The following is an 11,427-nucleotide window of genomic DNA, read 5'->3' as shown; positions in this document are numbered from 1 at the left end:
TACTGGGGCTCAAAAAAGTAGAAAAAACCTTTATTCCTTTACTGATTGGATGTTGGTTGTGCTTATTTTATAGTGGGTTAAAGCAGTCAGTAGCCATGTTGCTTACATTCATAATGTCTCTTGGGGTAGAGTCCTTCATGTGGTTCTGGTCTCTAGGCTTTTTTGAGATTTTAGTACTTTTCTGGTCACTAAGATTCTTGTCCCTTACACGTAGTTTTTACAGTAGAAGAACACAGATTAAAATAGCTATTGGGCTGGGCTTGGTGATAGTAATTTATAAGGCGCTTGTAAAGATACTGGAGTCTGTTCAAGATATGTATAGTTTATGGTTTTGTCATCCTACCCTGCATCCTAGTTCCAGTAGTATGTTCTGGGGGTTTATTAGTAATTGCACCCAGTTTGTTAGAGAGGAGCAAGGCATGAGGTTTTCCAGCCTCTCCTTTCCTTCTTCTCTTTTGAATCTGTTATGTCACTTTTTGAGAATGTTCAGTTTCCCCTGAATGTTAAAGAGACCATCTTTCTGGTATCTATTCTGGTAAACTTCCTTTATACAGCCTGTAGCTTCTCTAGAGTGAAGGCTGAGATGTCCAGAGGAGCTGATAAAACCCCTCACCCAGGTGTGGAAAATCCTAAGTAGTGTGGAGAATGGGAAAATATGAGTCAGATCCTGAAAGAATTTTCTGACCCTGTAGAGTGGAATTTTCCACATGAACAAATTCAGAACCCAGCTGAAGTGGGGAAATACCTGAAAGAGAAGTGACATAATGCCTCTAATGAAAAAAGAATCATTGCAATAAGCTGGGCCTTAGCTTATGCTTATCTCACACTGCTAGATACTGTAGGCTGGCAGACAGAGGCAGGGAGGCAGGGAGATAAACCAGCAGCTATCCCAGTCACTCAGGCTGCAAACAACACCGCAGTTACTCAGGCTGTAGCTAACACAGACAGTAACCCTAAGCCACTGGCAGTCGCTGCGAGAAAGAAGAAAAGCAAAACCAACCGGCCAGGGACTGACGATGATGATCCAGGAGAAGGACCCTCAAAGCTAATTACTGACACAAAAGCCAGAGTTAAGGCAACTAAGACAAGATCAGAAGCCACCACTGAGTCCTATTCCCTGAAGAACCTTCGCAGCCTAAGAAAGGAAAACCAATTTAGGCTACTGATAAGTGAAAAGACATCACTACCAGGGTAAAAAAGCTATCTGTGAAAATTCGCCATATAGATGCCCATGTTCCCAAGAGCAAAGCCAATAAGGAGCACCAAAACAACCAGCAGGTAGATCAAGCTGCAAAGATAAATGTGTCAAAGATAGACTTGAATTAGCAACACAAGGGGGAATTGTTCTTAGCACGATGGGCCCATGATGCCTCAGGCCATCAAGGTAGAGATGCCACTTTTAAGTGGGCACAAGACCGAGGGGTAGATTTAACCATAAACAATATTTCTCAAGTTATCCATGACTGTGAGACGTGTGCTACCATCAAACAGGCCAAGCGGGTAAAGCCCCTATGGTATAGTGGGTGGTGGTCCAAGTACAGCTATGGAGAGGCCTGGCAGATTGACTACATCACACTGCCCCAAACACGCCACAGCAAGCGTTATGTGCTCACCATGGTAGAAGCCACCACTGGATGGTTAGAAACCTATCCCGTGCCTCATGCTACAGCCCGTAACATTATTCTGGGTCTTGAGAAGCAGATCCTTTGGAGGCATGGTACCCCTGAGAAGATTGAATCAGACAATGAGACTCATTTCAAGAATAGTCTTATCAACACCTGGGCTAGGGAACATGGCATTGAGTGGGTTTACCACATCCCCTACCATGTACCAGCTGCAGAAAAAGTAGAGAGGTACAATGAACTGTTAAAAACCACCTTGAAAGCATTAGGTGGGGGATCTTTCAAAAATTAGGAGCAAAATCTGACAAAAGCCACCTGGTTAGTTAACACCCGAGGCTCTACCAGTTGATTGGGCCCTGCCCTTTCGCATATAATAGATAAAAACAAAGTCCCAGTAGTGCATGTCAAAAGTTTGTTAAGGAAGACAGTGTAGATCAATTCTGCCTCAAGTACAGACAAACCCATTCGTGGGATTGTCTTTGCGCAAAGACCAGGTTGTACATAGTAGATAATGCAGAAAGATGGAAGAACACGATGTGTACTTCAAGGACATCTGATTGTTGGGTGAGAACTATGTGTAAATATCACTGTTTTCTGAATATTACTGCCATTGTCTGTATATAGCTGTATATTGGATGTATAATATATGTGTTTGTAGGGTTTAAAAATATATATATATATATATATATTAGTTTTAGTAGGAAGCTGACAATATGGGGATAAGGGGTAGAATGTCCTAGGTTGACTGTATGATGCTTTTATCCCCAATCGTCTGCTCTGTCTATATTAAATAATAAGTTCTACACCTTTAAGACTTGTTCCAGGAGTGAAGGGGGCGGGGGGGGGGGGTGAAGAAGCGCGGAGTTTGTTTTCAAGAACTGCACTCCCTCTTCCACATTCCTGTTCTTGGACTGTGTCGTCTGCGGATGGACAGACAGTGAGAAAGAGCTCTCCTTTGCTTTTTCTAGTTAGTTTTAGCTAGCTGAGGCAAAGAAGTTCCCTGGACTGTGTTTTCTTCCCTTTCTTTAGACCTGCTCTGGACTGAACCCCCAGAAGAGCAGCAGCAGATTGCACCTGTGGCCCAGCGGGCCGGGCCTGGGCCGTGGCATTTCCAGCGCCGGAGGGACTGCTCAGAGACTGAGTGAGCCCAGCTGCAACCCGGGGGATTTTCCTGAGTTTGTCTCTCTCTTAGAGTGGCGAGAAGTTTTATTGTTTAATATTGTTTAAAATTGCTTGTTTAATAAACAGGTTTTTCCCACTTTCCTCCAAAGAAATATCCTTACCGAACTAGTTGAGGGGAGGGGCCAATTGAGTCTGCTTTCCTAAAAGAAACCCTTTTAGGGTTCTTTCCCCAAATTTGCCCGGAACCAAGACACATTTACAGTAAGTTTTTTAATTATCTTTTCTTTTTAGGACCTTTCTCTTTAAATCAGCACTGATACACTGCTTTCTTTCACAAAGGTTCTGTTTCTCTCTGTAGGTGGTTTTGAGATCACAATGGCCTAAGAGACCCTTTCTTCAGGGAATCATTTGGCAAAAAACAGGCAAGTAGATTTCTCCTAAAGTGGGTACAGCTTGTTTATCTGGCCTTCTAGAAATATCAAGTCATTGCAAATCAACAGGTTAAAAAGCAAGCACAGCTTCCTCACATACCTTCTTCCAACAGGTACACAGGGATTTTTACTCCAGTATCACCATCAGAAATACAGAAACCAATCACATACTACAGTTACTGTCATATTTAATGTAGAAAATTAGCCACACAATTAACATAGCAAATTAAATAGGAAGTTCTCATGCATGGCACTATAGAAATATAGCTTGAAGTGTTAGTTTGCAAATAACAACTTTTTCAAAAAACCTAAAAATATGTGGGTTGCATTAGGGAATTTGGGTCCAAATATTCTCCGTTAATCAATACAAACTACAGGATATATGGATAAGGATTTTGGATTCACTTTGATGGACAGTTTTCAGTGAAAAGTGTTTTATTGTCAATATTTCTATTCATGGCTAGAACAACTTAAATAATGTTTTTTTGACAGAAGAAAAATGTCAAACATTTGGAAAACTGTGGTGCATCTCATTCAGAACAAAAATAAAAGTAATTTTATCTGCATTCTGGGGAAAAGCACACACAGAACCCACCAAAAACTTCTCACTCACCTCTAGGTTAATAAAGAGCAGAATAAGTGTTGCAGCCATAGATTCACAAGAAATACATTACAGTTAACAGTCCAGAAGTGTATTGCCTGTTTTATGAAGGCCAGTTCATTGAGTACACTGTTGCAGACCTCAGTAAAGCTCCAATTTCTGAATCAAATAGTTTTGCCTTTTACCTTGCAACAAGGTCCTTAAAACACTTTTTTTCTTGAATGTCTCCTTTCGATTCAGATTCCTGGTTTTTCCCTTAAGGCATCTGAGACCAGGCTGCAACTTGTGTTCCGCCCATAAATAAGAGGGATCATGCACAGGTTTCTGTGGTAGACATAAGGACCCCATTCTCCTTCTGCCATGTGAAGATAACATCCTCACAGCACTCAGAGTGCAGTTATGATAAACAGGAGGATAAACTAAGCACTTAAGAACATGCAACTTCCAACAGAGATGGAGATGAGAACTAATTACCTTGTTTAATTCCCAGGCATAATCCTAGAGATTAATTTGTGGCTGTTTGAAGTGAGATATGCAGACAACTGTAACATTGTATCTACGATTTCTTCTCCAAGTTGCCCAGGAACAGGATGGAGTATTATATGAGGACTGCATTGCTGCTGAACCTCCAAGGGCCACAACATAGAGAATTAAGTTTATTGAATTATTTTTGTTATAAACATTTGCTTTCAGCTATACAGGACATTCTACAGTTTTTACCTTTCAGTAAGAAATTTTCCAAGCTAGCCTTCTGGATTAGTACTACATACTTAGAAAGATTGTTGGAGGACATGAATACAAAAAATCCTCCTACATGCTTTGGAACAAGAAGGAAGTAGAAAACTATGCATTTGCCTCAATGCCATGCAGCAGTCATAGATTCATTTTGCACAACTTCTAACTGAGGAGGTTAAAAAAACCAAAAAAAACCAGCAAACAAACAAACAAACAAACAAACCACCCAACAACCAAAATAGTTTAAAAGAGCAAAAGTCAACATTTAGCAGGGAGGAAGTTAAATAAATTGTGCCATGTCTGGGTGAACATCACTTTAGTTTTATGGAAAAAACAAACCCTCAAACTTCCCCTAGAGCCTCACATTTCAGGCATGGGATGTTTCTCTGCTTCTCCTATCAATTTTTGTGAGAGAAAGGCAGAGCAGCTCCCAAAACTTTCAGCTTCCCGCACCATCCAAGATGACCCCAGGGGTACTTCATCTGGCTCTCCCTCAATCTCCATGGGGACAGCTGCCACAGCACCTTCCTGGAGGACTCTTGGACTTTGCTTTCCTTTGCTACAGACATCCTTGTTATGGCAGTGCTGCCGTGCAGCCAGTGCATCTCCCAAGACAGCCTCATTAGCAGTAGCTCACCAGGAAAGTGGGGCCCCCTCATTCAAGTGGTGGGTCCTCTGGCCTGCTTGCAGCTCTCTTAGATGCAGGTGCCAGGGTATTGTTGTTTGTCTGGTGGATTTTGTTACTGCAGCCCTTCAAACTGGCTTTTGACTTGAGACTACCAATTTGCTTTCCAGAAGGGGATTACAAGCAAGCCAATTTGTCATATCAATTTACATATAATTCCTGGAAAGAGCCAGCTGTCCAAACCAATGAGCTATATAGAAAGGGGCTTAAGCTATATAAAAAGGGGCTTAGTCCATTAACAAATCCTTGAACTACCCATACAGCTTCTTCTGGTTTGCTGGAGCTTGTGGAAAGGTGACAGCTAACATAACAATATGACATTATTGATTTGTAGTGAAGGATGTTGTACTGCTTCCCTGCACAGATACAGCTCACTTGCATAGGAAAAACTGTAGCTGTTTTACAGCATTGGCAAACAAACTTTCCTTGGCCTAAAAAGCTACTCAGTATTACAATTGAGAAGAATGAATAGAAAATCAACATGAATTAACTAGCAATTAAGTAAAATAATTAGTAAAATAAAAGCTGGACCAAAGATTCTCTTCAAACCACACCTGAATCAAAAATCTTCTTTTAGCTGATGTAAACTTACATGGCATCCCACAAGCTTTTACTTCCCATGTGCAGATCAAACTGTTCAGAGATGATCAGAAATTTACTGTGTTTCCCCACCCCGAAGTTATCAATTGTTAAAACAACATTTTACAGAAATACTCAGTATTGACACCAGTTCTCATGAAAAAAGGGGGGGGAAATTCCATTAACCTGTTGAACAAGTCAAGGATGGGTCATTTAGTTTCTGCCTTACTTTTAAAATTTTCTCCAGATTCTTGGCATCTCATTTCGATTACCACAAAATTTTTTTTCATCAGAGTTATTTTCAACATTTGCTGTTAAATTTGTAACATTTGCTGCCTATTAGAAAGTCTGTCGCCAAGTCCATTTTCTGCTGTTCAAGGTATCTGTCCTGTGAAGGAGTGAAGTGGATTTCAATCCATGGCTGCAAACACACAGATAAAGGAACATAAATATCCTAGAAACACTGTGTTAATGTGATAAGATGATTATTTTTATGTTAGATGCAAACACCTGTGATTTTAAATTTTTCTGCTTTATTTATAAAGTTCTGCAAAGATGTTATTTATGACTGTATCTCATCAAATCAAATTTGTATGTTAGTCTAGGCCTGTGAGCCATCCCACTGACTTAAAATGCTGCTTCTGTGAATATGCTTGAAGCACAGAGTAATAGGAGCCTGCAGTGAAACTTGGTATCTATAAAAATTGTGGAGTCAAAAAAATGTACTGCTTGGGATATCTTGAGATACTTCTCAGCAACATTTTAAAACAGAGTACTTGCACAGAAGGATATTTTTTTTTTTGTCCACTAATTTGGTAAAACAGACTAAATCTTCTCAGAAGAACATGGTGAAGAAAGTCACACAGCTGCAGTTAAAGGGATGTCAGCTTCTCTTTGCAGTTATGACTTAATTTTCTTTCTGCTTTCTCTTGTATATACAGTTGCAAGTCTTAAAACTATTTGTATTTGCTTTCCTAAGTAAGTACATGCTCCACTACTTGCTTCTATTTATTTAAAATAGGCAGTGATTAATGCATGATATTAACTAAAAAGAGAGAAAAATGGAGGGACATCTGACTGAAAAGGTTATGTGACAAGAGCTCGTGCTTTTGTGCTGGTGAATGTGTCAGGTAGATTGATAGCCAGCTGGGATGTTTTATATGCCAGATGCTCTTTTTATTGTCTGTTCTCACCTCTGTGCATGTCCAAATTCACCTGCACAAAAATAGAGGCTGCACATATTTTTCAAGTTTTCTTGGTTGCCAAGATCAGCAGTCCTGAGTCAGAACAAGGTTAATACTGGCGTTTTAACACAACAATAACCAACACTAATGATTCTTTGGTTTGGGGAACAGTGTCAGAATCATATCCATAGCAAAGGATCAATGAGCATTTGACTACTGCTGTTTGTTCTATGGTTTTCATAAAAGCCCAACCAAAAGACAGGAACTCATAACGGACATTGTCTGGCCTCAGGTGGACAAGCATATGCCGTAGACAGATCAAGAAACTGCTTTTAGGAAAATTTAAAGGCTGCAGACTCTTGACTTGCCTTTGTGAACATGGGGAGAGGAAACAGCTTCTGTTGGTCTCTGAACAGGTAGTTAATCATTGCACATATGCAAGCCATAGGCACTTTTCCCCCAAGGATTTGAGAGAATGTTTGCCTTTCATTTGCTGTAAAATAAACAAAATAGTTCAAGGGATAAATTTTGACTCACAGGCTATAGTTATAATCACACAAATTTTAACCTGTTCCTCAGTCTTGCAGCTTTTCCAGCTGGATTTGCATAGCTAAGAGAATGAATCATTGGGTTCAGTTAATGAGCTGATAGAGAAACATCAAAAGGGGTAGTGATTTGCCGAAATGTCAGATGGTAATCAACACTGTAATTGCACAGCCAGTCATGCAATCCCTTAATTCAGCTCATGGTTTTGAAACATAAGCACAAAACTGAAACATAACATTGTTCTTTTTTGAGAACAGCAATGTCTGCTAGACTACTACAGGCAAAAAGGCCTTGCCCCTTCGAGGGAAAGTTTCTTGTGGCAAATCAGAATCATCAGTGGGGTTATGCTCCCAAACAACAGCATAATTCTTGACTTCTCTCAGATGAAAATTAGTTAATTTATTTAATGAGAATCCTCCAATCTAGAGGAAACAAAAAAAAAGAAACAGAGCTAAACATCATGTGAACTTTAAATCTTACCCCTCTTTCCCCGTGGTAGTAAGCCAGATGAGAACAGAGCAAACAAAGTGAGAACCAAGTTTTAAAACAGTTGTTTCAGGCCTAGAATATGCCTCATCTGCTTCTCTCTTCTCCCCATTCTTCTCTACAATAAGGCCTCAAGAGTTCAGTACTTTTTTAAAGGTGTGCATGTGTCAGAGAATATTGGCTTCTCATATTACACAAGCATAAAGGAAAGAGAAGACACACTGATCCACCCAGACAGGTAATTTTTGCGTCAGAATGCTGAAGCATGTTGCATGAGAGTGAATATGAATTCTTCCTTAGCCTGAGGCGTGTGGTATGAACTTACGAGATTCCGCAGAGTGAGGCTGTTGTCATGCATTGTGGGGTCTCCAGAAAGATCCTGCGCCTTGTGAATTCTTCTCCAGTTCCTCTGTGCAGCACCAGAGTGGTGGTGCCTGGCCTGCCCTTGCTGCTTTTGTGGGCCCACAGAGACCCACCCCATTCCACTCTCCCACCCATTCCAGCTGCACACCTGGGGCTACCTGTGACTGCCTCTGGCCTTGGCATGGGAACCTTGCCATCTCAAGGTTCCTATCCTGTCCCAGCCCCCAGAATATGCTTTCCCAATACTTCTCTCTCTCCACACATCCAGATTGCTGTGCATTGGACCTGTCTGTGGGCAGACAGCACTTGCCTGCTGTGCTGTGTCCCTGCACATCACAGAGCACAGCTGCTGTGTCCTCTCCCAGGAGGGATGGCATGGTACACAGTGTGTGTTCAAGGTCTGCAGAGGAGAGCAAGGCTGTGAAAACAAGCTCATAGCATGACTGCCATCTTTCAAACAAGGTAATCTCCTTTCTTTTTTTCTTTTTTTTTTTTTTCAATATATAAACTAAATTAAATATCTTAAAGGAGGAAACTTGATCAAGTGAACCTTCTGAAACACAGGCTGATAATTTCACAAATTCCATTATTTCAATTCCCACCTTTTATATTAGGTTGTTGGTATTATCATTGCATGGTTTGGGTTGGAAAAAGCCTTAAAGATGATGAAGTTCCAAACCCCCTGCCATGGGGAGATCAGGTTGCTCAAAGCTTCATCACAGCCTAGCCTCAAACAATTCAAAGGATGGGGAGTCCACAACCTCTCTCAGCATCCTGTTCCAGTGCCTCACCACCCTCACAATAAAGATTTTCTTTCTATCATCTATTCTAAATCTTCCTCTCTTTTAGTTTAATCCCCATATTAAAATCCATTAGGTCTTGGAAGACAGCATAAGTAAAGCAAGAACAGTTTTTTAAAACAGAATTTTTAATGTTCTGGCCAGGACCTAAACTTAGGGCAAACGATTTATTCTGTTTCCACTCAGAACACATTTAACAGGGTGTTGTACTCCCTGCAACACTGAGGAAAGTTGAGGACAGAAATTGTTGTAGATTTTTCTTATAAAGCTACTAATTATTCTTTTTTTTTTTTTTTCTGAATCACCAAAATGCTATATGAATATATGATATATGAATATGAAATATATATATATTTCATATTCATATATCTTCTGCATTTCTCTGGCAATTTTTAGCAATTGCTGTAGGGAAAAAATAAATGGCCGACAGAAATTTTATTTCGCATGTTTACATTACAAACATTCCAAAATTATTTCTTTCTTTGGTCCATTTCTAATGAGGACGTGAACGATATCTTTTTTCAATCTCTTTGTGACATTAAAGAGACTTGCCTTCATAATTTCTGTTATGATCCCAAACATCACAGACTTCAAATTTGCAATCCTCTTTCTTCTTTTTGGAACTTTGTGTCTCCCAAGGTCTGTAGAACAGAAGAACAATTATCCCTTTTTGCCTTAACATAAAGAGCAAACAAATGCATGAATATCAGCCGTTTTAAAAAACTTAAAATAAAAGCAATTTATATTCTGAAGAAGTGGAGGATCTAACACTGGAGGTAAGTTCATTTTTTAATGTTACTATTTCTCATTCTGCTATAAACATGATTAATTTGCATTCTTTCATTTCAAAATAAGCACAAGATAAAAAAAAGGAGTTTGAATTCTTGTAGGGGGAAATCTTAGGGAATGTTGAGCTTTCTTATTATGTAAATAAATTAATAGATTTTTACAGTTATCCTGTCAAAATGTCAGTGTGCTCTACATATATTAGTACAGAGATGAAAAAGCTCTTCTCAGATTTTTTCTTCTTTTTTCAACACACGTAACTTGATGAAATCATTTGAAGATAGTGAGACTGAAGCAGCATTTATTGGTTCTTAGAGTGCAGTGAAAGACTGGACTGTGTGCTCCATTAAAAAAATTGCATTAGTGTAAAGCTGCATTTAACAACTTGAAAATTGTACAGACTCTCTTCAGGCCTCATATTCTTATAAAGTATGATGCAATCTTTAGGTATAAACTTTTTCCCCTTACATCTGTACCTTGTTCACTGCATGAAAGAGACTCAGTATACTTAATGAGTGTATTTGGTATGCTGTTTTGTACCTATTGTTCAGTGCAGGATCTCCTGCGTTCTTAACTTCACACTATTCAAGTTATTCTGAAACCAAAATCCTCCAGTTCCTTGCAGGATTCTTGGAAACTTTTTTTTTTTTTTTTTTTTTTTTTAATACAGTGACATTCACCGCTGTATTTTTATTTAACAAGGTCAAAGTAATGGAGGGTTTCTGTTCTGCCTTTCCTTTGTTTAGATTGCGACCTGTTAATGTTGACCTCACAATAATACTGTAATGCCTCACTAGCACACTGATTAAGTCTTAACAGGCACCACGGGTTTTCACTGGCTTTTGTCTGTACCCTTTCCCCCTAAAAATACAAGAGGATTGTGGGCACCTATAATCTCAGAGACAGCAAAGAGAATATTTAATAGAACAGAAAAACTGTAGCATAGGACTTCCACTGGGATAAAACTGCCACAACACTTAATTTAAGTGAAGATATTAAAAATACTGAAAACAGCAGCATCTGCATACACTTAGTAAATATGGTCATTTAATGAAGGGAAACAAAACAAGCTTCCTTTGCTGCAGGTTTTTAAACCATCTGTTTCTGCTAGGGGTATTTATATCGTGGCTAGGTTAAATGGCTCCTCATATCTTTCCTAGATCTGTCGACACTTGCTAATGGTAGAGTGAGGTTACAAACTCTCCCTGGTTCAGTAGCACAGGTCCTATACCTTTTCTAGGTGTGACAAAAGAAATATATTAACATGGAAATTGTGTCAGTATAAAGAAACACACTGGATATTTTTGCTATCATATAGATACCTCTGATATCACCTGATTTATGGGTCAATTGCTAGCTGTTCAATGCAACAGAGTAAATTAAAACCAGAGAGAAAGAAGGTTACGTATTAATGATTCCTGCTGGCATTTGATCTTCAGTACTTGTTGCAAGACACCTCCTTCACCACTCCATTAGACCGAGGCTTG

At 39.5% G+C, this 11,427-nt stretch overlaps 1 protein-coding gene across 1 annotated transcript in view; it reads right to left on the bottom strand.

Annotated features, from left to right (window-relative positions):
* Positions 1-3,592: 3,592 nt before the first annotated feature.
* AGTPBP1 (ATP/GTP binding carboxypeptidase 1) overlaps positions 3,593-11,427 on the bottom strand; it is a 76,697-nt gene continuing 68,862 nt past the window's right edge. Inside the window, exon 27 of the mRNA XM_072922687.1 lies at positions 3,593-9,795. Coding sequence (XP_072778788.1) covers positions 9,693-9,795 — 103 coding nt within the window. The 3' untranslated portion in view covers positions 3,593-9,692. The remainder of the gene's footprint in view (positions 9,796-11,427) is intronic.

The sequence above is a fragment of the Taeniopygia guttata genome, chromosome Z, assembly GCF_048771995.1.
Source record: "Taeniopygia guttata chromosome Z, bTaeGut7.mat, whole genome shotgun sequence".
Classification (NCBI taxonomy): Eukaryota; Metazoa; Chordata; class Aves; order Passeriformes; family Estrildidae; genus Taeniopygia; species Taeniopygia guttata.
This window is presented reverse-complemented; position numbering and strand designations above follow the sequence as displayed.